Genomic DNA, 25,547 nt, shown 5'->3' with positions numbered 1-25,547 from the left:
CTAGGTGATTTAACATGTCATATTGACTTGTGTAGCTGTAAGTTTGAGGATATCCGTGGTCTTTTACATCTGAAAAGTAATTTTACCGAAGGCAAGACAGTTACATGCCCTTTCAAACAATATGACAAATGTACAGTGTCTACATTCACAGCGCATGTGTCAAGAAAGCATAAAAATTGCTCTAAAGAAAGTTTAGTTGACTCAATTGCAAATTCAATCAGCAGTGATTGTAATGATGAGAGTGATATGCCACTTGGCAGTCCCAGTCAGGCCAGTTATGAAGAAATGGAGATCTTACCCAGAAAAAGCAGACGAAGGATAATTTCTCAAAAATGTAGCATTGTTTTATCTGAAACTACAAGCTAAATTGCTCCTTCCATCATCTACAATTCAAACAATTATTGAAGACTGTCAGGAAATACATGACATAAATCTGTCACACCTAATTTCCAAACTACAAGAAAAATGTAAATCACTTGGACTACCTGAAGCTGACATAAACACTGTGATGAATACCATGAAAAGTGAGGATCTCCACAGGGCTTTGCAATACCCACAAACTCAAAACTGACCATAAGAGGAAAAAAGTTTTTTAAAAGTAACTTCAATTATGTGGAGCCAGTGCCCATTTGTCTCGGTAAAAATTCTTCAGGTAAAGAATGTTTTGCACAATATGTGCCGGTGAAAAAGACAATAGCTTCTCTCTTGTCCTCAGAGTCAGTAAGGGAGCAATTGCAGCAAATAAGAACTAGAGTCGAGCCTGATAATGTTTTTCAGGATTTGTGGGATGGTATAAATATTAAAAACAACTTGCTGCTTAAGCATACAGCCTCTACAATAGGCATAATCCTGTATCAGGATTCGTTTGAAGTCGTAAATCCCCTAGGGTCAGGGAGGAAAAACCACAAGATTTTGGCCATGTATCTGACCCTTGCAAATATTTTGCCACACAATAGATTGAGTATTGATCAGATGCAGCTTGTGATACTTTGTTGAGAACAAGACTATAAGCATTTTGGACAGGATCTTATGTTTGGCACTCTTATGAATGATTTAAAAGATCTTGAGTTGAATGGAGTAACTTTGCCAGATGGCCAGCTCTGCAAGGGAACATTGTATGCCATAGCAGGTTACAATTTGGGTTCACACAACATTGGGGGCTTCACTGAAAATTTAAGCAAGAGTTCACATTTTTGCAGATACTGTGCAATTGATCGGAAAACATTTCTGGCCGATCCTTTGGCTAAGGGACCTGACCGCACACCACAGTCATATCAGAAACACATTGAGGCTCTGAGTCGTACTGTGTAATCAAGGGACTCTGGAGGCATTAAATTTACCTCCATTTTCAATGAGCTCACATATTTTCATGTATGCCAGCCTGGATTACCTCCTTGTCTTGGACATGACCTTTTTGAGGGTATTGTCTCAACCGATTTGGCATTATACCTCAGCCACCTTGTTTCAAAAGGGAAAACATTCACTTACGTTGAATTGAATCGGCGTATAGACCAATTTAAATACCTGGGTAATGATGCCAACAACAAACCTTGTGAGGTGAACCCTGGGGCTGGAAAACTCTCTGGACATGCAGTTAAGAATTGGTGTTTCCTGCGAATGTTGCCAATATTGATTGGTAATAAAATAAAAAGCCCTGGAGAGAGTGAGGTATGGCAGCTTATCTTACAGCTGAGAGAGATTGTTGAGCTTGTTTGTGCGCCAACCATTTCCACAGGCCAGGTAGCATATTTAAGAGTTCTGATAGATGAATATTTACATATCAGAATGCAGACTTTTGGGGATCATATGCTTAAGCCTAAGAACCACTACCTCAATCATTATCCGGAACTCATTGGTCACTTTAGGCCACTCATCCGTCTATGAACATTAAGATATGAAAGTAAGCATGGTTACTTCAAGCAATGTGCAAGAAAGCTCCATAACTTTAAAAACCTCTGCTTATCCCTTGCTGAAAGACATCAACTGTTGCAATCTTTTCTGAGTACTGGGACCCTATTCCCACCATCTGTTGTGGTAGAGAAGGGAACTGAATTTATCGTAGGAGACTACAATGATAAGATAGGACAGTCAGTTGCTCATCTAAACTTTGATTTTGTTGTGCTCTTAGGTGTAACTTGTTGTTTTAGCCTTCCCAGGTCATTGGGAAAGTATTGATTTGCAGCATTATTACTTATGATACTCAGTGTAAATAGAGAAAAAATATACTGCTCAATTTAATCGTGTGTGTTTTAGCCCGTACCTTGAAAATGCATGGATAGGGCACTCATACCCATATTTGATACTGTTTCGGGACATTAGCTATATTTGAATCAATTGCTGGTGATGAAGTCACTGTACACTGTAAAAAGTAATAAGTTGACTTTACTAAGAAAAGCTGTGGAAACTGATTGCAAATTTTTCAAGCAAATTAGGTCATAATTTTTGACTTGATACTACTCTCTACTTCTTTGTAGAGTTAACTTGTGTATTTGTAGAGGTTACCATAAAACCTGAGTATAGGTAACTTAATAAACTCAAGTTTAAGCAACTTACAGATTTAAGTTGAGATTTGTAAGCAGAACTTAAACAAACCAGTTAATTTAACATGTCTGCTTGTTCATTTTACTAGAGGAATGTGTGGAAACTGATTGCCTTAAATTTCTCAAGCAAGTTGTACTCAAAATTCTAAGTTGAGAATACAAAGACAGACAACACATTTGTCAAAACACTAGAATGTTTATTTGTTCAACAATAATAATGTTAAAACATTACTGGCCCGCCAACAACATTTTAGAAATAAAGCACATAATGCACTCAAGAAAAAACAAAAAACTAAAGACAATAAAAACATCAATGTTTCTTTGTTTTTAACATCTTTACAAAGTGGTTGAAAGCAGAGCGTGTAAGTTACAGAGTTTGTTACAGAATGCCTTTCCTACTACAGTTCTCTTTAAAATTCTCTTCTTATAAAACTCTGTTCTAAAACCAAACAAGTAAACTTGAAATTCAAAACATCCTGTTAAATATGGATATTTTTTTTCTTTTTTCAACAAATGGAAAACACTGAAGTATCTGTGAAACAGTACTGAACAATTTTCTTTAGAGTTCTCTTAAAGGAACACTCCACCGTTTTTTCATATTAAACTATGTTATTCCCGTAACTAAGACGAGTTGATACATACCTCTCTCGTCTCAGTGCGTGCACTCAATCGCTCTGGCGCGACGCGACACTTTGATAGCACTTAGCAACGCGTATTATACAACCCAAAATATTTGCAACAAGTATTTAGATGAAAACAGTAATGATAATAAAATAATCATAAATCGAATATAAATCTGAAAATAATCTCTTAAAGCATAAACGCATGAAAACCACAGAAATACATAAGAAAACTGATAGAGATAATAATTATGCAACTTATCAAAGGACACACACACACACACACACACACACACACACACACACATATATATATATAAAGAAAGAAATAATAAGCTGTTAATTTTGAGAATTATTCAGCATATAGCACCTATAAGAAAAATTGTCATAAACTTCAGTAACGGTAAATTATGTTTATGAACAATCATGGATTAAATATGCTTAATCACTCTTTGTATTTATATTGCATGTCCAGTTTTAATCTAACGAAACAGCATAGATTTCCCGGCACTCACGAACACTTGAGTTTATTGAGCGCCGTGCTCCATTGTGATGTCATAGAACGTTTGTTGAGAACAATTGAGTGCAGAGGTGTCTTGCATTTTGTAGCGAGTCGGCGAGTGATCGTGAGTACGCTTTTTATTCAGGGTTTGGAGATTTGAATTTTAATATTTGTATTACTCAGATTAGAATCTACTTAAACAATATGTTATTGACTCAATGCAGATACATGAATAGGTATACAGTGGTAATTTCCTATATTTGATATTTAATGACACATTATTCTCTCAATCAACACAACACATTAAATCAACAAATACAGACTGACCATTTTAAAAATGTATTCATAAATGGAGAGCTCCATAGACGTTATCTTGTCTTTGCGAGGAACTCCACCACTCCTTTAATATGATAAATTCGTATATGAACCTGTTTTTCAATCTCTCTTGCTTTGAGATCCGTTACATTCTTTGACCAACCAATAGCAGATGTGATGACACATTGAACAGACAATGAAAGTGTATTGGCCTTAACGTTATGGTTATATCTCTGTATCTCTGACTATAACTGATTATATGTTAAAGGAGGTAATTTTCATTTAGCCTCCTAATGCCTTTTAATGGCAAATTTGGACAGACAAATGTCCATTTGGATATTTATTCTCATTGGTTTGTTTAATTAAGCCTTTATTGCTGTCATCGTCTTCTATTTGTGCAGTAAATAAAATTTGACTTGATTACCAGGCATGATAGAAAAATATATATATTTACATTATATGCATCTTAGTTGTCCACATTAAACATAGTTAAATTGATAAAAAATATAACTAAACTTTTTCAGCTTAATTGTTCATTTTGAATAGATTTTAAGGAGGCTCTTAGACTGGACTCTTGCCTCTTCTGATGGAGGGCCATGGCCCAAGGGCATACACTGTAGAAAATACATTTTTTTCGAGTATTTTGATAACTACGACAATCAGCTTCCAGGTTCGTATGTGTTTACTCAACTCATCTATTCCATTTCTCTGTCTTTCCTTTTACAGATATATATACGGTAGATAGCCTACAGATTGCACAAAGCAGTATTGTTCAGTTCTTTAGATCATTATCAAATCCAAAATATGAGTATGACAACCTTTCCCATCGGTTTTCCTGAGAGTGCAGAGCAGTCCTTGTGTCCTGAACTCTCAGATGAGTTCGCCATGGCCCTTGCAGCAGGGGAATGGTGGGCAATCATGGAGGTTTCAAGTCCTATCTCTGAGGAGCCTGAGTATGGGGACCTCACCTCAGGACTGTGGTGGGGAACAGTTGAGGCAGTAGAAACACCATGCCCCACATCCTTGAAGTCCACGAAGCAGTGGAGGCAGAACAAGACACAGGGAGCACCTGTGCCCACCAGGTCCCAACAGGAATCACCTGTGCATGCCAGTTCTAAAAAGTTGAACCTCACCTCATCCCTGGCCTTCAATGATGCATCTGAGAAGGCCCTGAACTCAGATAAAACACTGAAATCCACAGAACAGCAGAGAAAGTGGAGGCAGAAAAAGCCACAGGAAGCACCAGTGGCTGCAGAGTCCCCACAGAAAGCACCTGTGCCCACTGGGTTTCCACAGGGGCCACCTGTGCCCAAGTCTCAAGATTGGCGAAAGCTAAATTTCTCTGAGCCTCTTAAGCAGTAGCGGCTGCAGCAGCAGAAGCCTCAAAGTCCTTCTCTTCAGGGAACACAGCCTGACAACATATCAAAGGGGCCAAGGCTAAAGATCCCTGAGCCTCTGAGAGGGGAGCTGCTGCAGCAGAGGCCTTAAGCTTCTCCTCCTCAGGGGCCACCCATGCCTGCCAGGTCTATAAAGGGAGCACCTGTCCCCACAGAGTCCCAACAGGGAGCACCTGTGCATGCCAGTTCTAAGAAGGGGGGCCTCGCTTCAGCCTTGTTCTTCACTGATGCATCTGAGAAAGACCTGAACTCAGATGCAACACTAAAAACCACGGAACAGCAGAGAAAGTGGAGGCCGAAAAAGCCACAGGAAGCACCAGTGGCTGTCGAGTCCCCACAGAAAGCACCTGTGCCCAAGTCTCAAGATTGGCGAAAGCTAAATTTCTCTGAGCCTCTTAAGCAGGAGTGGCTGCAGCAGCAGAAGCCTCAAAGTCCTTCTCTTCAGGGAACACTGCCTGCCGAGTCCCCACAGAAAGCACCTGTGCCCACTGGGTTTCCACAGGGACCACCTGTCCCCAAGTCTCAAGATTGGCGAAAGCTAAATTTCTCTGAGCCTCTTAAGCAGTAGCGGCTGCAGCAGCAGAAGCCTCAAAGTCCTTCTCTTCAGGGAACACAACCTGACAACATATCAAAGGGGCCAAGGCTAAAGATCCCTGAGCCTCTGAGAGGGGAGCTGCTGCAGCAGAGGCCTCAAGCTTCTCCTCCTCAGGGACCACCCATGCCTGCCAGGTCTATACAGGGAGCACCTGTGCCCACAGAGTCCCAACAGGGAGCACCTGTGCATGCCAGTTCTAAGAAGGGGGGCCTCGCTTCAGCCTTGTTCTTCACTGATGCATCTGAGAAAGACCTGAACTCAGATGCAACACTAAAACCCACGGAACAGCAGAGAAAGTGGAGGCCGAAAAAGCCACAGGAAGCACCAGTGGCTGTCGAGTCCCCACAGAAAGCACCTGTGCCCAAGTCTCAAGATTGGCGAAAGCTAAATTTCTGAGCCTCTTAAGCAGGAGTGGCTGCAGCAGCAGAAGCCTCAAAGTCCTTCTCTTCAGGGAACACTGCCTGCCGAGTCCCCACAGAAAGCACCTGTGCCCACTGGGTTTCCACAGGGACCACATGTCCCCAAGTCTCAAGATTGGCGAAAGCTAAATTTCTCTGAGCCTCTTAAGCAGTAGCGGCTGCAGCAGCAGAAGCCTCAAAGTCCTTCTCTTCAGGGAACACAGCCTGACAACATATCAAAGGGGCCAAGGCTAAAGATCCCTGAGCCTCTGAGAGGGGAGCTGCTGCAGCAGAGGCCTCAAGCTTCTCCTCCTCAGGGACCACCCATGCCTGCCAGGTCTATACAGGGAGCACCTGTGCCCACAGAGTCCCAACAGGGAGCACCTGTGCATGCCAGTTCTAAGAAGGGGGGCCTCGCTTCAGCCTTGTTCTTCACTGATGCATCTGAGAAAGACCTGAACTCAGATGCAACACTAAAAACCACGGAACAGCAGAGAAAGTGGAGGCCGAAAAAGCCACAGGAAGCACCAGTGGCTGTCGAGTCCCCACAGAAAGCACCTGTGCCCAAGTCTCAAGATTGGCGAAAGCTAAATTTCTCTGAGCCTCTTAAGCAGTAGCGGCTGCAGCAGCAGAAACCTCAAAGTCCCTCTCTTCAGGGAACACTGCCTGCCGAGTCCCGACAGAAAGCACCTGTGCCCACTGGGTTTCCACAGGGGCCACCTGTCCCCAAGTCTCAAGATTGGCGGAAGCTAAATTTCTCTGAGCCTCTTAAGCAGGAGCGGCTGCAGCAGCAGAAGCCTCAAAGTCCTTCTCTTCAAGGAACACTGCCTGACAACATATCAAAAAGGCCAAGGCTAAATATCCCTGAGCCTCTGAGAGAGGAGCTGCTGCAGCAGAGTCCTCAAGCTTATTCTCCTCAAGGAGCACCCATTCCTGACAAGACTTCAAATAGGGAAAAACTAGAGGTCCCTGAGCACTGAGACGAGAGCTACTGCACCGGAAGCCGGAAGCTTCTCTTCAGGGAACACTGCCTGACAATATCTCAAAGAGGCAAAGGCTAAAGATTCCTGAGCCTCTGAGACGAGAGCTACTGCACCGGAAGCCGGAAGCTTCTCTTCAGGGAACACTGCCTGACAATATCTCAAAGAGGCAAAGGCTAAAGATTCCTGAGCCACTGAGACGAGAGCTACTGCACCGGAAGCCGGAAGCTTCTCTTCAGGGAACACTGCCTGACAATATCTCAAAGAGGCAAAGGCTAAAGATTCCTGAGCCTCTGAGACGAGAGCTACTGCACCGGAAGCCGGAAGCTTCTCTTCAGGGAACACTGCCTGACAATATCTCAAAGAGGCAAAGGCTAAAGATTCCTGAGCCACTGAGACGAGAGCTACTGCACCGGAAGCCGGAAGCTTCTCTTCAGGGAACACTGCCTGACAATATCTCAAAGAGGCAAAGGCTAAAGATTCCTGAGCCTCTGAGACGGGAGCTCCTGCACTCAAAGAAATTACTCTTAAAACTAACTTAATAAAATTATGGACAGTGGTTCCACACAATCAAATTATTTTGAATCTATGTAAGCTCCTTGTGTTGTGACAACACAACTGAATGAGAGAGAATCTATGTGAAATAGTAATGTCCAAACAAATCAATGGAATTGCTTCCCTGTAACTTAAATCGGTTAAGTTGAAAGTTGAAGGTTTATTTGCACATATAACATTTAAAATACAACTTTACAAATCCATTAACGGGAAAAAACAGAAAGAAAAAACATACCGTGCGGGAGAGAGTGAGAAGACCATGAGGTCTTATAAAACCACCTCCCCAAAATCTCATTAAATGAACATAAAATTACATGATTAAGCAAGACAATACAATCAATACATCAATCATTTTAATATAACAAATTAACAAGATAAACTTAATTATATGTTAAAAAAAATTTCAGCTCTCTTTTGAAAGAGTTTAGAGTGATTTTAGTCTTAAAAACGGGGTGTAAATGATTCCAGAGGGAAGGCCCTCTGTATTTCAGTGTAGATTGATTAGCTGTAGTTCTACAAAAAGGAAGATAAAAATCTTTACAACGCCTTGTGGAATAGGCATGAACATCCGAAGAATACGTGAAAAAATCATTAAAAGCTCTGGGCATAATATTTGTCATATTCACATACTTATACATAAAAATATTTATGCAATAGATGTTAACATTAAATATTGTCAAGATGTTATATTTTATGAATAGCGGAACAGATGATGACAATCTATTGGAATTACTCATAATTCTCAAGAATTTCTTTTGTATTAATAACATCTTATTTAAATATGTTTTGCATGTTGCACCCCAAATAATATTACAGTACAAAATGTGGGGATAGATTGAACTGTAATATAATGTTTTCATACATGAAATATCAATTAAAGAGCGAACTCTACTCAATATACCAACAGATTTCATTATTTTTCTGCAAACATGTTGAATATGATATTTCCAGGTTAGTTTTTGGTCGACAATGACACCTAAATTTTTTATTTGGTTCACTTGGCTAATTTTTAAACCATCAATTGATACCTCTATGTCCTGGCAATATCCTTTGTTTTTTTTTTACTAAAAATCATAAAATTAGGGTTTTTTTGTATATTAAGAGAGAGTTGATTAACTTTAAACCATTTAGAAATATTTTGTAATTCTTCATTTGCTTCTCTTATTAATGTGTCAATGTTAGAATGAGATAATAGAAGACATGTATCATCTGCAAACATGAGTGGCATAACATTTTTACATACAACTCTTAAATCATTGATATAAATTAGAAATAATAGAGGTCCCAAAATGGACTCCTGCGGTACCCCACATAAAAGTTGTCTCCTATTTGAGCTCAGATTGTTAACATTAACAAATTGCTCTCTCTCTTCCAAATAGTTTTGTACCCAAGTTAAGGCTATATGTTTAATGCCATAATTTTCTAATTTTCTAAAAGAATATTATGATTTACAGTGTCGAATGCTTTCGACAAGTCTACAAATATACCAAAAGTGTTATTATTGTCATGCATATTTTTTTTTTTTTTTTATCGACAAACTGTAAAAGAGCCATTTCTGTAGACATGTTCTCTCTGAAACCATACTGGTGATCATATAAGATCAAATTTTCTGTCAAGTGTTTTAATATCCTTTTATAAACTAATTTTTCGAGTATTTTAGAAAAGAAAGGTAATAGTGAAATAGGTCGATAATTGTTAAATACATGTGAATTCCCAGACTTAAACAAGGGAATTACTTTAGCTAATTTGAAATCTCTTGGTACAACACCTGTTTTAAGTGACAAAGAGAGGACATAAGTTACAGGCTCAATAATAGAGCAAACTACTTTCTTTATGAGACTAGCTCTAATTTCATCATGTCCTGGAGCTGTGTCCTTCATCTTTAATATAATTTCAAGCACTTCATTAGAAGTTGGAGGATCAAATTCATTTAAGCAAGGATATGGCAAATCAAAAATTTGAGAAGTAAATTTTCCTGTATTCGTAATATTTTTTGCCAGTGAGGGACCAACATTCACAAAGAAATCATTGAAACCGTTTGCTATATCGATGGGGTTTTGATAATTCTCTATACCATCGGATAATTCCTCGAGTTGTTTGTTTTTTATTTAATAATTCATTTATAACATTCCAGGTCTTTTTTATATTTTCACAAGAATTTCCCAACTTCTCAGAAAAATATTTTTTCTTGGCAACTTTTAGAACTTTGCTGAATTTGTTTTTAATATTTTTTATAGTACGCAATATTTAACGGTGTGGGGCTAATGAGAGACTTTTTATACAACTTATTTTTAATAATGGAGGATTTTCTTAATGCAGGTGTAAACCATGGTTTAGAAATATTTCTGTTTTTACTTCTACTTTGTACCAAAGGAAAACATTTATTAAACAAAGATAAAAATATATTCATAAATGTCTGATAAGCTGTTTCGGCATCCTGATGTCCGAAGTGACATTAAGTTTAGTGAACATGCTTTAGTTTTTTTTTAAACTGCACTGATAAATAAAAATATGTAGGATTTCTAGACTATAGCTAGCTATTAGCTAATAATAGCACTTATTAACATTTAAATGCTAAGATTTATACGCATTTCCAGCAAGACTAAGACTTTATGCAGTCCATATCCTAACCAATGTTATTCTAAAATTTTTGTTCGTCTTTGACTAGGTTAAATAATGTCCAAAACATACTCCGTAGTTTGTGGTTTAAAATGTGTGTTAAGGATGAAAATGAAAACATCCCCTTCTCTTCTTCTACTTCTCCTCTGTACCTGCACCGCTCAGCACGACCGTCATCCAGCGCGAAACACACGCAGAGATATGAGAACCCGTTATGTAGTGTTGTGAATCAACTAAGATGCTCCAAAGCTGTCTCACACTTCTTTCCTTTTAGCTAGAGTTGTTCCAATTCCGAAACCATATCGGTGAGTACTGGAGTCAGTATTCTGAATCACCATGGTACACCTATAATAAGAGTTTATTTTCTAACTATTTTTCCGCAAGACGCATGCAGTTCTGTTTATTAACTGCTAGAGCGTGAAACAAAAACAGCAGCGCGACAAACAAACTGCATAACCTGAGTAGTGCGTACGTGTGTCTCTGTTGTTAAAGTTTATCGTTAATTTGATACTCATTTTAAAGCTGCAGTCCGCATTTTTTCTATATAATAATAATAATGACATTTAAAATGACACGCCTCTGTGTGTCTTTTGCTATCCTTAGAAAATGTAAATGATCTCCATAACATTTTTGTGACATGACAAACTGACCTCAACTCTCCTGCCTACAATATATTTGTGTATGATCGTCAGTGGCAAGGGAAAGAGAGGGAGATGGAGAAGGAGAAAGGGAAAGAGAGGGAGATGGAGAAGGAGAAAGGGAAAGGGAGAGCATGCAGGAAGAACCAGGTGATGAAACAACAATAAATTGACAGTTAATAGTGGCAAGCAAAACAGTAACTACTCATACTCCTATACTAGCTTATTGGCATTAAGTAGCCTATTACATTTACTTTTTGTAACATTATTTTACACCACATTTTTTCATATTAAAGGAGGAGGAAAACAACAGGGAGAGTCCATAAGGGATGAGAGGGAATTGACTAGTGAAAGAAATGAAGAGACAGAGGGAGTGCAACATATGGGTGTAAAATATGGATGGTGGCAGTGGGGCTCATTGGGTGCTCAGCACCCCTAAAGCTCTGACCCTAGAATCGCCCCTGGCTATATATAGCTATAGCTATTATCAAACCGTTTCTAATTGTATGGTATTTACTAAAAATGTTATTCATTTCATTATTATTATTACGCAAATTCTGTGCTCCAGAAATTTGCAACAGTGTGAACATGCCTTACACTTACCAATACACAATACACTTACCAATCTTAAGTACAATGTACTAGATTTGTTTAGTTTAACTATTGCATCCACCTAAAAGTTCACAGTACACAGTGTAATTAAGTTAAATCAACTAAGTTTCCAAATAAAGTTAAATTCACTAGTTTTTCTTAAGTAGAATCAGCAATTACTTTTTACAGTGAGGTTGGATGATCAGTGTGGAAAACAACGTCATCTGTGAAGGCATCCAATAGACCTTCATCAATGGCCTTGCTGCAGTTTTTGCCACCTACTATGTCTTTCATTTGCAGTACCAAGAAGAAGCTGCAAAGACATTGAGTTTGTTCAAAGGTAAATCCCCTGCTAGTCCTAAATGTTGTTTGGACATTTAGTCCCTCTTATCAGCTCTGTTCAGGAATGTTAAATTGGTGACTTTCTCTTGTTCTTATATTGACTTTATGATTACAGTAGTTCCTTTTGATAGTGACTTGAAGTTTGCTTGCACTTGTATTCAAATGTAGCACTGGGTTCAGGCCAAATGTATTGTCATGCTGCATGTTTTGAATAGAGTAATTCTCTCTCATTTCTATGTCGACAAATGATAAGGTAACACTGACAACTCTTAATGTTATAAACTAAAAATAGCTAGAAACGTACAAAGTGTAAATAATTCATAAATGTATTAAACATATTAACAAATGTGACTCTTACAGTATATCGCCATTAAGCAAGAAGTAGCATGTTGTGAGAAAGCAACGGACCAAACTGGCCTGAAGGAAAACGTTAATATGTTAACGTTAACATGGAGAATAAAATGCACGTGTCTAGCTATTTTTAGTTTATAACATCAAGAGTTGTCGGTGTTACCTTATCTATGTTACACAGGTCAAGTATGTAAAAATGTCCTAAATATTTAAATCACTTGCATGCAAACTTGGGTCAGCCATTTTAGAAGAATCCGGTCAAACGGCATCCTTGTATCGATGGAATTATTTATTTTTTTACACCAGGCATATTGTGGTCAACTATTCATTTCCTTCACTGTGGGCCTCGAGATTCACGTAGTGTAACTGCGCAATGCTAGCCTGGTTAAAACCAGACCATTCTCAGTTGTAACTGAGTTATGGTCTGGCAAAGCTTCATAGACAAATCATTTCCAAAGGGGCGTCACCAACGGACGTAGCTCAAATGCCTCTGAGCTCAATTGGATAGACCTAAAACCAATCAGAGCGATGAAGGAGATGACGTATGCAGAGCGACGATCGTCTGTTATAGAACAACTTAGTTTGAATAAACGAGCACACTGATTAGCTACTTGCTCTACGTTTATTTAAAATTAACAGCAAGACAACTAGAAGTCAATGTGCTTTCCATTAAATAAATCACACACAGTAGACAAAACCTTAACAAAAAAAACTTTGCAATGAATGTAGACGTGGCAAACTGGGCAGATTCGGCTTGAAGTCGGTCATCCTCGGACGTGGCGCCGCGCGTGCTATTACAAAAAAAGCTGTGGACACAGCCAAGCGAAATGGGGTCTTGCGCACCGAACGCGTCATTTTTGCCGCGCTCAGCTTCACGCTCGTGCGGACGCGTCGAGTATAAACAAGGCTTTACTCCCTGTCATCGCACGCTCTGATCGGTAAATGGTCAGAGATTTCAGACCTGCGTTTATTAAGGAGATCTCCAAGATTTCTCTTCCTGGGAGGGGGGGTTGCACAGACCTCTCCCGAATCATCTCCAGCAGTAGCAACCTCCGAAGCACCACTATCTCCGCCTCCGTTTCCCTCGTAAGCTGATATTAGTATTTAAACATTCTCTATGATAAAAAAAACGTTTGTGGAAAAAATATTTTACTAAATAATGAAGTTGTCTGTGTTTTCCCAGGCTAGCGCAACGCTTCTGTGTTGTCACTAATGGTCGACGCTGGTCATGTGTGTGATGCGTGTGACGTACAACCTAGAAGCGCTGCGCAGTTACACTACGTAAAATCTCGAGGCCCACAGAGAAGGAAATGAATAGTTAAATAAAGTCGTTATTTTTGTTTGTTTTTTGCGCACAAAAAGTATTTTTTGCGCTTTATAAACTTAAAGATAGAGCCACTGTGGTCACTTGGACTATTTTAACTTTGTCTTTAACCTTTCTGGGCCGGTCAGTTTCGATCCCTTAGAAGCCTATGGAGGAGTGATCCAGCTCTCACATTTCATAAAAAATATCTTAATTTCTGTTCCGAAGATGAACGAAAGTCTTTCGGGGTTGGAACAACATGAGGGTGAGTAATTACTGACAGAATTTTCATTTTGGGGTGAACTAACCCTTTAAGTTGATTTGTTTAGTTTTGCAGTATGTTGTGTTGTTTGGTGTATTTTTTGTTGCTTTTTTCAACAGGAGTGGATAAAGTCCATTGAAGTCAACTTTAAGTTGATTTGTTTACATTTACACATCTTGTTGAGTTGATTATGTTAAATTAAATTAAGTTAAATATGCACTTTGAGGTTATAGACAATATATACATACAATGCAACTTTTGGCCTAATCTTTATAAAGCACATGTAGAACTTTTGTGCTACATAAAGTACATGTAGCACAACTCAAGTTGTTTTGATTTGCACAATATTGTTAAAAAAGGTCAATGAGCTGAATCTGATTGACTGTCTACCTTAAAGACGAATGTTTGCATTTTTTATATTTTCAATAAATGAATTGAAAGTGAAGTGAACCTGTCGAGTGATTTTGTTTGGGGTAATTGTTTTTACATTGACTCAGGCAGGTTAGATGGTAAGTAAAGTCTACTTAGACTTTGATACATACTGAAAAATAAAACTTGTGATTTGCTTAAATATCTGATCCTTCTGCTAATACGAAACACAATTTTGGCTGTTTATAGCATGATCTCTTTTAATGTGATACATACATAGTCGAAATTATTATTTAGTGTTTTTAATTTACGGTGGTGTAAGGTGCTGGAAAAAGCTTTAAAATGGACCTTCAAAGTGCTTGAAATTTACCTTGGAAAAGGTGTATGAACCCTGGGGAGAAGATGCTTGTTTTGTTTTGTAATTTTTAGAATTATTGATTTTCTTCCAAACACTCTCAATGCAGAACAACGTGCATATGTTACACGTTACACAATGTGTAACTCTAATGTGAGCTGTCTCAGTACTATGATACGGTCTAAATCCCGACTGGAAATCCTCGCAGTTACAATTTCATTCTGAAAAAAGGAAAACAGTTGTGAGGATACTCCCTTTTCTAGTATTTTTGACAGAAAAGGTAGATTCGAAATCGGTCTGTAATTACCTAATTCTTTAGGATCAAGTTGCGTTTTTTTTTTTTTTTTTTTTTTACTGGAGCCGAACAATGTACGGGGCTCGCAAGGCTAGTCGCATCCAAAGCAGTATCGAGAGCCATTGTATCCTTACTATCCTTGATTTAAGTTTGGATGCTTGTCTCTAATTCTGAAATATTCCTGTTAGCCTATTTCTATACAGCCTATTTCCCAGCATTTATTACATGTGAAACCCTCACTGCTGAGCAAGTGACAAAAATAGGAGAAGAGAACATGACAGTATTTGTTTACTGATTCCGACTTAAACACTGGTTCAGTCCTACAAATCAAATCGGGTTGACCGATTATTTCCAAGTTAATCAAAAAAATTACTCTATACAGCAAAAAAATTATGGTGAGGTATGGCCACATTCATATTCACATGACAAAAGAAAATATAAAAGTATAAAGAGGTCAATGCTAATAAAGTAATTGAACATGGACAAATCATGATGTGATGAATTTTTCAGACTTTTTGTGGCCATCTGTTATGGGCCACATTTAAAAGGACATATAAACAACTATTTAAGCAAACAAATCAAAGTTGTGCCACATTCAACGGCGGTGTGAACATAGCCTTGAATTTACAGATACATATTTTCTGGAGCTTTTTAAATTGCTGAGCAATTTAAAACTTTCAACAAACAATTATCATATGCATCTGTAAGTGTGATGGCTAAATAGATTTTTAATTACACTGATCACAATTAAATCTTCCTTTTTATTTATTCTTTTTCCTTTTCGTAAACCTCTTGCCACACTCCAGAACTTTGTGATTTAATTTCAGAATGGGTTTGCAAATGACGTTTCAGGTCTTTTCGATATGTGAAACACCTCTTACACTGAGGGCACGTGAAAGGCTTTTCTCCAGTGTGAATCCTAATATGAATCTCAAGGGTTCCTTTAAGTGCAAAACCTTTTCCACACTGAGGGCATGTGAAAGGCTTCTCTCCAGTGTGAGTTCTCATGTGATTCTCAAAGGTTGTTTTTTGTTTGGAAGTCTTTCCACAGTGATGGCACATGAAAGGCTTCTCTCCGATGTGAATTTTTACATGATTCTTAAGGTGTTTCTTGTCTGTGAAACTCCTTCCACACTGATGACATATAAAACTGTTTTCTCTTGAGTGAATTCTTATATGGCGATTAAGGGATGCTCCAAATCTGAAACTCACACCACATTGACCACATACGAATGGCTTTTCTCCAGAGTGAATTCTCATGTGACAATGAAGGGTTGATTTTTGTGTAAAACTCTGTCTACATTGTGGGCATGTGATTGGCTTCTCTCCAGTGTGAATTATCATGTGGCATTTAAGACTTGCTTTTCGAATGAAACTTTGTCCACACTGTTGGCAGGCAAAAGGCTTCTCTCCAGTGTGAATTCTCATGTGGACATTAAGGCTTCCTTTTTTTGTAAAGCTTTTTCCACACTGTTGGCAGGCAAAAGGCTTCTCTCCAGAGTGAATTTTCATGTGGACTTTCAGATTTCTATTTTGATTGAAACTCTTTCCACACTGTTGGCAGGTGAAATAATTTCTAGTTGCTGGCTTTTGAACAGGTTTTTGAGACAAATTATTTTCTATCTGTGAGCAACTAAATGTTTTTTGTCTAATCATGAAAACTTGATGTTTCTCATACTGATCTTTTTCTTCTGTTTCATTCAGTTCTTGACCATTCTTCAGCGTCATCATGTCTAAGATGGAAAAAGTAAACATCAGATTAATAGCACAAAGTAACAGACAACAAAAATAACAACCTCCTACCCATATTAATTAACTCATAGCCTATTATCAATATTGTTAACTCGAGGTTTCAACAAAGACAAATATGGAGTGCCACAGGGTTCAATATTAGGTCATCTCGTTTGTCCTTGTATATAATTCTCCTGAGACATTATCATTAGTTTTCTATAAGTTATTCCACAAATTATCAGTTTTATATTAAGTTTATTGCTTCCTTTTAAATAAACTTACTGGGTCTAATTCACTGATAATTGCATACACTATTTGTATTTATACACGCATTTTCACAAAAACATTATGCCTATTTCACAATATTCAAATGTTGATATAAATTACTTCAGGCACGCGGTCGCTCATTTAGAATACTCAGAATTCATCAACATTTGAATATTGTGAATTAGGCAGAAAGATTTTGTGAGAAATTCAAATGTGTGTACAAATAAGAAAATACACCCAAACCATGTCCATTTAAGGGCATTCTTGGCCTTTTATTGTGGCCAGCCTAAGACACACCTGTGCAATAATCATGCTGTCTAATCAGCATCTTGATATGCCACACCGGTGAGGTGGGTGGATTATCTCGGCAAAGGAGAAGTGCTCACTAACACAGATTTAGACAGATTTGCGAACAATATTTGAGAGAAATAGGCCTTTTGTGTACATACAAAAAGTCTTAGATCTTAGTTCAGCTCATGAAAAATCGGGGCAAAAACAAAAGTGTTGCGTTTATAATTTTGTTCAACATACAGCCATTATTGTCAAAATAGCTGGCAACAAAAATGAGTACACCCTAAGTGAACATGTCAAAACTGTGCCCAAAGAGTCAATATTTTGTGTGAGCACCATTGTTATCTACCACTGCCTTAATCCTCCTGGGCATGGAGTTCACCAGAGCTGCACAGGGTGTTGCTGGGATCCTCTTCCACTCCTCCATATTGACATCACGAAGCTGCTGGATGTTAGACACATGGAGCTTCTCCACCTTCCGCTTGAAGATCACCACAGGTGCTCAATAGGGTTCAGGTCTGGAGACATACTTGGCCACTCCATCACCTTCAGCTTCCTCGGCAAGACAGTCGTCATCTTGGTGGTGTGTTTGGGGTCGTTTTCATGCCGTTCGGCCCAGTTTCTGAAGGGCGGACATCATGTTCTTCTTCAGAATGTCGCAGTACATGTTGGAATCCATGTTTCCCTCAATGAAGCGCAGATCCCCAGTAGCAGCAGCACTCATGCAGCCCCAGACCATGATGCTACTATTATAATCATGTTAGGATGAAATATAACTTCTTAACATGATCATAGGGCTGTCCATAGTTGGTTTCAGTTGTTTCTGGTTTCAGTTGTGCGTAGGCATGCTTATGAGACCCACTGTCTCTGTAAACAAATGCATTTTAGCGTGGTTTTCAATCAAGTTATTGATGAATTCTGTCAGGATTTACTAAATATATGCATGCGAAGAAAAGCTGTGGACGGTTATTTTTGTGGCTGATCTTATTGCCAATGGTGTCTCATCAAGGGAGGCACAGCCTAGCCAAAATCCAGGTGAAAATGGGAGGACAATTTAATGTTAATAAAATTCCCTTTTTCATTTCATTGTTTTAGAATGTGTATTTCTTGTTTGTGATTTCACCACTGTAACACCATAAAATATTACTGATGTCAAAAACCACAGATGATCTTCACCGTACGTGCTGAATCTGATATAATAATTACTAATAACTATTAATTGCTAATGTAAGTCTGAGGGGATAGAGAAGGGGGAGGTTAAATCCATATCCGGAGACTTTTGCTTCCATTGGTCAAAAAAATAAAAATAAATTGCCAATCACCATCAAGTTTTTCACTTTATGGTATAGCAATCAATCATCGTATAGACGGAAATTATGTGATATTAGTTTGAACTGCTACTGCTGATAATCTAGCAACTACCTTGATTATAAAGATTAGAGGTATTTCTAATATTTGATCAACAAATTTACCGTGGTACCATTAGAACAGCAGCTACAAATTAAAAATGAGGGGAAACCCCATGCCTAATTTGGATATAGGCAAAAGGACAAATGATGGATTATTGCTTCAAGCTATAGGTTAGGTGAGTGAAATTGTATTTATATTGGCTCATTGTATGTGTCAATGTCTTTACATTTTCTGTCTTTTACATTTTCTGTATTTTCTGTCTTTACATTTTCTGTTTTCTGTATTTTCTGTAAGGCCTATTAGTTTGCATTTACAATCAAATATATTTTGACAAAGTAGCCATTCATGTTTTGTCCCATCTGTTGCAGTGGTCATCACTATTCCAGATTAGCTATTATTTTGGATTCAATCAAACATATATAAATATGGCTGTTAATCCAGAAACCGTGCAGTTTCTAGTTAGTGGAACATTAATGTTTTATAAATGTAAAGCCAGCAAAGAACGCTCGCTTTATAAACACTGAAGCTGTCACTCATGTTGTTCTGCACTCCTGTGAAAACTCCTGTTATAATCAATGAAGCTGTTTACACGGTCCGATTTTTGTGCCACAAAATAGATGCAGAATTATTTTGTAAAGTCTTTTTCTAAACTTGGGCTATTGTTTTTTACTTACAATATTTGTTCATTTAAAAATTGTTTATCCTTAAAAAAAAATCTGCAAACCAATCCGCAAACAGCCACTGTACTGTCTGACTAACAAGGATGTGGTGTTGAGGTTCGCACCTCATGAGGAGAAATGGAAACAAATGAGTGCAGCTCGTTAAACATTCATGTGGAGTTTTTATATTTATAACATATGATACAGTTAAGCAACATCACACGACCAAGAGTGCTGAATACCATCACAATTGAAAATGTGACTGATTTCATATGACAGTTCAATAAACAAGTAATTCATATTAAGTCACTTACATTTTAGACACAATATTGACTGTTTTGTTTATTTCAGCTGCAAAAACAGTTCCAAACAAAGATCATAGCAGAACCATAACGCATCTCACCGGAACAGATAACCGTGTTTTCATACTGAATGATTGAGCGTTTGAACGAATCATTTGATTAAATGGCTCAATGACTCACTCATTAAGATGGTCACCTGCCGCCACCTACTGGTGGTTTAGTTTCGCGTATAAAAGTATCATTCTTATCAATATTTCATATTTGTATATTCAAAAACATATTTAAAACAATCTCATAACATTATTTAATGCAGTTGTAATTTTGCAGTGTAAATTAATTAATTTGACTGGTAACAGCCATATAATGTCTTATTATTCTAATTTAATTCATTGATCAAATTTAAGAATTTAAAATGAAAGATGAAACATAGGCCAATATTTAAAACGATTAGAGAAAAATGCTCAAGGGCAAAAAAAAGGTTCAAATATCATGAATATGCAGATTTAAATATGTCAAAGCTGACTGAACACTGATGAGAATCTTGCTTCAGAATAAATTACATTTACAACACACACACACAAAAACTAAACAATTATGGACGAGCAAATGAAAAGACTTAATGTCAAGCAGTGAGATATATTTAATATAGTATTATGGTTATGTGGCGAGCCCAAGTATAGCTTTACACATCAGCCCAGTCTATTCTGTAAAGTTAGTGAGGGTTTTTTGCACATTAATCTGCCAATAAATGTGGCACACTCAGTTTTTCTTATGCACACCCAGATACTCTTTTCTTGCTACGCTAGTGTTTTGTGCAAATCCGATTAGATTTAACAAGAAAAAAAAAAAAAAATGCAATTTTTGCAAAACCGTTTCGTATTTCTGGAAATCCATTTCAGTCTGAGCGCTCTAATCGGATTTCCCTTGGTTTACGTGACTTGAAACGCCAAGACCATTCAGTGCGTCACGTGATCAACTGCTAAACTCAAATCTGTGTTTGTGCTTTGGTTGATGCTGAGCCAGAGACAGACGCGATATATCACAACTTTTAAGTGTTTTCAACCACATAATCTTTATTTTAGGTTTCAGACATTTAAATACACATTAGTGCATTAGAGCATTTACGAGCAAGTGTTTTCAATCATTCTGGAAATAAAGTCACGGTTTGATACAACGAGTCACATTTAATGGATTGCTTTAATACGGTCGCACAATTAAGTGATAAATCAATGGATTCCATTGTTGTCCGTTCAGAAGTAGATATTGTTTTACACAATTGTTTTGTTTAGGTTATATCTGTATTTTTCAAATTTAATGTGTGACAAAAACTGTTAGTATTTGTCTGGTCATGTGATCTGAACATGTCTGTCCCGCTCCATGTGAAACATAACCAATTTAATGTGGCATTCATATATGATATTTGTCAAAAACATCTTTAATTTCTGTAGAGCTGGATATTTTAATAAGGATCAAATGACGGAGTTCAGCTTTGAGAATGACACTAACCTGTTTGTTCCTCAGTATCTTCATGTTTCACACTGAATGTTTTATCAATCTTAAGGTCTTCGTTCTCCTCTTTAATAAAAGCCATCTTTATAATAGTTAGTCATGTGGATTTTAGTCACTTCGCCAGGAGTTTTTCTGTGTGTTTAAGAAGAGAATAATTAACAGAAAGAAAAATAAATTCAAAATAAATCTCAATCAGCTCTAGTTTAAGACAAAATAATTCAAACTAATAAAAGAACATACATTATATTGATTGTTTATATTTGGTATTAAAATGATTTGTAGATTACACTGTTTTGAATGGAGCACTTTGAATCACTGAATCATTTTCAGAAATAACTGGTTCATTAATTAACACAGATTTTCGAGTTTAAACTGTTTCTCTCATCAGCACTTACAATTTTTTTGTGTTACCCTGGCTTTACTCACACAAAACAAAGTTAGATAAAGTATTACTATGTTGAACTTAATAATAAATAAGCCATTTAACATCGTTTGTAAAAGCTTTAAAATTACATGAACAGGTTGAATTGATTGAAACACTTTAAATGGTTTAAAACACAAACCTTCTTCAGTCAAATCACAACAGATGCAGGATTGCGGCGCAGACTTATGACGTCACATCACCAGACCAAAATAAAGGTCCTGTTCTCACACAAATCACAAAAGTCCACTAGTAAAATACATGTCAGAGAAATTTTGTGTTGAATTTTTGGAGAAATAAATATTTAATAAATACATATTGTGTGGAAAATATTAAGAACTACTAATGAAAGATGGTGAGATGTTACGTAAAAGGCCAACTGTAATAACCATTTATACTAGATTTAAATTACATAAAAAAATACAAATAGTGAAAAATGTGATTGAGTAAAATAAAAAGGGTTAAATAGAGAGTGTGAACTCATAAATCAGTGTTCATATGTATGTGTCAGTATTGAAATGCATAGTTAGGGTGTTTATATTAAGTGGATATTTAGTTAATTTGATTCTAAAATACATATATATAAAAAAAAGGTATACAATGTCTAAAATTGTGAACTTTTAAGAATAAATAGTGTGAGTTGCTTCCTATGTAGTGATTCGAAACGCTCACTAATGAGTGAATAAAGACAATTTACTCCAGCTGCAATCCATTGAAAACTCTGCAGTTTTTCTAAAAAATAATCACATTTAATTAATTCACTAATTATTTTACAGGAAAGCTAGAGCTTTAGACACACATGAAGAGAATAGGATAGGGGGAAGATGTTCCTCCTTAGGCTGGAGGTTGTGCCCCAATTGATTCCTCCAAGACGAAAAATTCTTCATCAGATGGGAAGAGCTTTGCTGTGTTCGAAATCGCCCCCATTTTCCTGATGGGATCAGGAGAAGTCCACGAGCTGGGAATCGAACTATGATCACCCAAAGCACAACAGTGCTGTATATTAGCAAGCTGTCCACAAGGCTATCGGCACCAAGTAGCAGGAGTCAGTTTGATTAATATTAGAACCTTATTGTGTAAAAACATAATCCAGCCATCAGAACAGTTTAACACTTGTGCCGTCCTTATTTGTGAACCACACTCATGTTCCTTACGATCAAAAGTGACCAGATACCTGAAATGTAACTTTTTTCTTCTTTAAAATGAATGTAAAATATTTTAGTTCAATAATAAATCATTTTGAGATAATTTTACGGTAATTAATTAAGATTAACTTATGGCAATAATTATTGTCTATTTTTCCTCATTGAAAACAATTTAAAAAACATATTTTTTAATTTTTTTTTTTTTTCAATTAATGCAGTATTTCAGATTAAAACAGAGACAAGGGGTCTCATTTATAAAACTGTGCGTATGATCTTTACTAAAAGTGTACCTGAACCCAAAAGCCAAAAATGGCGTACGGCAAAACATATCCAGACGTCCCTTTATAAATCCCAGTCAGCGGAAGATTGTGCGCACATGCGTCTCCACCCCGAAATAACCATCTATGGAGATTACAACGCCTAGTTTTACTATGCATATCCTCATTTTCATATGATTATTCATCCACGTGATACCATGTTTAACGGTACCAGACATTAGGATAATATGAGATACGGATGTGCCGTCACTTTACACTACTAAAAATAATTTAGTAGCCTATCCTTGCCTTGTTTTTGAATAAATAAATCAAATAGTATAAAACACATGACCATGGGTTCTCTTATATTTTAATGCGCTAAAGCAAGCCTTGCTGTAGTTAAAACACAGCATGACACAGGAAAAGTGTTCAAAAGCATCGTATCCACTACAAATAATTATATTTATTACAATATAAAAAAATATTGTAACTTCTTGGTAGTGATTTCATGTAGTTTAAGTGCTGAACTCCATTAAGGAGAATGACATATTTAATCTAAAGGTGTATATTAGATGTATAACACAGTTTAAATCATAATTTTATTTATTTAAACTGTTATTGTGAACATGCACTGTATTTATGACTAGGATTTAAAATGAAGATTTAAAGTGGTTTTCCTTAATCTGTCCCTAAACTCACCATTGGTGTCGTCAAACTGCTCCGTCTCCAGATGTTTGTACACATGGCTCAAATTTTCCCGTCAAGTTTGTTTTTATAAATCACAACTTATGTGTCGAAAGTGGCGTACGCCTCTTTCAGGGCCTGTTTTGTGCGACACAGCGGTTATACACGAGGCCCCAGACCTTTAAACTCTAAAACCTAAAAACATGTAATGTCATAGTGCAAACACTAGGTTCCAGTATAGCTCTCTATAGAGCAGCTTGTGAATTGCCTAGTTGTTTAAAAAAATAATTACATATTTTTATTAGGTGGAAGATTTTAATACATATTTAAACAATCTCAAAGACTACTTTTTGTCAAGTTTTAGATATTTTTTTTGCAAGAAACATTGATTTGAAGTGTTAGTTTTTGCATTATGATTACAGCCAAACCTGAACATTGTAAATATCACAAGCTAAAATAACAGGAAGCATACAGATCAAACAGTTTACATAAATAACAGTACTAAATTGGGCCATTATTGGGCCCTAAACTATTCAACTTGTACATCAATGATATATTTAATGTTTCTAAATTACTCAAGTTTGTTTTGTTTGCAGATGATACTAACATTTTCTATTGTGATGACAATTATGATAAGGTTATTAATGTTGTAAACACGGAAGTAAGGAATATAAAAAAAATGGATGGACAGTAATAAATTATCTTTAAACTTAGATAAAACTAAAGCTATATTATTTGGTAATGATAAGGAAAAAAATGGATAAGATGATTGAGATAGATGGGATACAAATTGAATATGTCTCTGAAATAAAAATTGTAGGAGTTATAATAGACAACAAACTAACTTGGAAAACTCACATCAGACATATAAAAACCAAAGTCTCCAAAAGCCTTGCGATAATAAATAAAGCCAAACGGGTACTTGATGAGAATACACTAAGTATCTTGTATTGTTCCCTAATTCTACCGTACTTAACTTACTGTATGGGGAAATAACTATAATAACTTAATACAATCACTATTTATTTGACAAAAAAGGGCTATACATACTATACACAAGGTTAATTATCTTGAACACACAAATCCACTTTTTCTTAAATCAAAATTATTAAAAATACAGGACATAGTTAAAGTTAATACAGCAAAAATTTTATTTAAAGCATTTTACAACCTATTACCTGCTAACATACAAAAGTTATTTACACAGAGAGAGCAGTCGTACAGTTTGAGGAGTTATGGGAACTTTGTAATACCAGCGATCAGAACTACTAGGAGAAGTGTTTGTGTGTCTGTATGCGGGGTTAAACTGTGGAACAGTTTGGGGCTTGAACTCAAACAAAGCCAAAGCATTCATCAATTTAAAGTACTCTATAAACAGAAGGTCTTGTCACACTACATGGTGGGCATGGTTTAATTTTGTGGTGTTGTATTCATAGTCTGTTTATATTACCCTGTAGGTATTCTGATTACCAGTGTTGGTATTATCATAGATCTATCCATGTATTCATAATTTGTCTTATTTTACCTTGTAGGTATTTGATTACCATTGTTGGTATTATTATAATTGTTACCTAAGGTCATATATGGTGTGTATTTAGGATATGTTGTGTTTTTTGGTATTGTTTTGCTTTTTGGTGGGGGAGAAGCGGTTCCCCTTCTTTCCTTTCTCATGTTTTTCTTATAATTATTTATATAAAAAAATGTAATTGAGTGTTATGATAATGTTTAAGGAAGAAGCTACCATTGTTTTGTTTTTCCTGTTAACCGTTTTTCCATGGTAACCGGGGTGGGTTCAAATAAGTTTGACTTCTACCCACTCCGTTTCGAGCAATAGATGGAATTAT

At 36.8% G+C, this 25,547-nt stretch overlaps 2 protein-coding genes across 2 annotated transcripts; one reads left to right on the top strand and one right to left on the bottom strand.

The window, feature by feature from the left end:
- The first annotated feature begins 5,489 nt into the window (after positions 1 to 5,489).
- On the top strand, positions 5,490 to 7,347 carry LOC130071674 (basic salivary proline-rich protein 1-like). The gene is made up of 4 exons (XM_056236531.1): positions 5,490 to 5,855; positions 5,943 to 6,326; positions 6,544 to 6,927; positions 7,024 to 7,347. Exons 1-4 carry the CDS (start codon positions 5,490 to 5,492, stop codon positions 7,345 to 7,347), a joined length of 1,458 nt encoding a protein of 485 aa, XP_056092506.1.
- Positions 7,348 to 15,792: 8,445 nt separating this feature from the next.
- Positions 15,793 to 21,283, bottom strand: LOC130071673 (gastrula zinc finger protein XlCGF8.2DB-like). The gene is made up of 2 exons (XM_056236530.1): positions 21,194 to 21,283; positions 15,793 to 16,760 (listed from the first exon to the last, which is right to left on the bottom strand). Exons 1-2 carry the CDS (start codon positions 21,276 to 21,278, stop codon positions 15,793 to 15,795), a joined length of 1,053 nt encoding a protein of 350 aa, XP_056092505.1. The 5' UTR covers positions 21,279 to 21,283.
- Between the last annotated feature and the right edge of the window lie 4,264 nt (positions 21,284 to 25,547).

Source organism: Rhinichthys klamathensis, unplaced genomic scaffold, assembly GCF_029890125.1.
Source record: "Rhinichthys klamathensis goyatoka isolate OS25496 unplaced genomic scaffold, OSU_Roscu_1.1 h1tg000452l_1, whole genome shotgun sequence".
NCBI classification, from domain to species: Eukaryota; Metazoa; Chordata; class Actinopteri; order Cypriniformes; family Leuciscidae; genus Rhinichthys; species Rhinichthys klamathensis.
This window is presented reverse-complemented; position numbering and strand designations above follow the sequence as displayed.

What these genes read in the sequence shown, in the direction of transcription:
- LOC130071673 (XM_056236530.1), bottom strand. Translation starts at nt 21,278, where the DNA reads ATGGCTTTTATTAAAGAGGAGAACGAAGACCTTAAGATTGATAAAACA. An exon ending in AGATACTGAGGAACAAACAG is followed by an intron (nt 16,761 to 21,193) that starts GTTAGTGTCATT and finishes TTTCCATCTTAG; the next exon opens with ACATGATGACGCTGAAGAAT.
- LOC130071674 (XM_056236531.1), top strand. Translation starts at nt 5,490, where the DNA reads ATGCCTGCCAGGTCTATAAAGGGAGCACCTGTCCCCACAGAGTCCCAA. An exon ending in AGTCCCCACAGAAAGCACCT is followed by an intron (nt 5,856 to 5,942) that starts GTGCCCACTGGG and finishes CTTAAGCAGTAG; the next exon opens with CGGCTGCAGCAGCAGAAGCC. An exon ending in AGTCCCCACAGAAAGCACCT is followed by an intron (nt 6,327 to 6,543) that starts GTGCCCAAGTCT and finishes CTTAAGCAGTAG; the next exon opens with CGGCTGCAGCAGCAGAAGCC.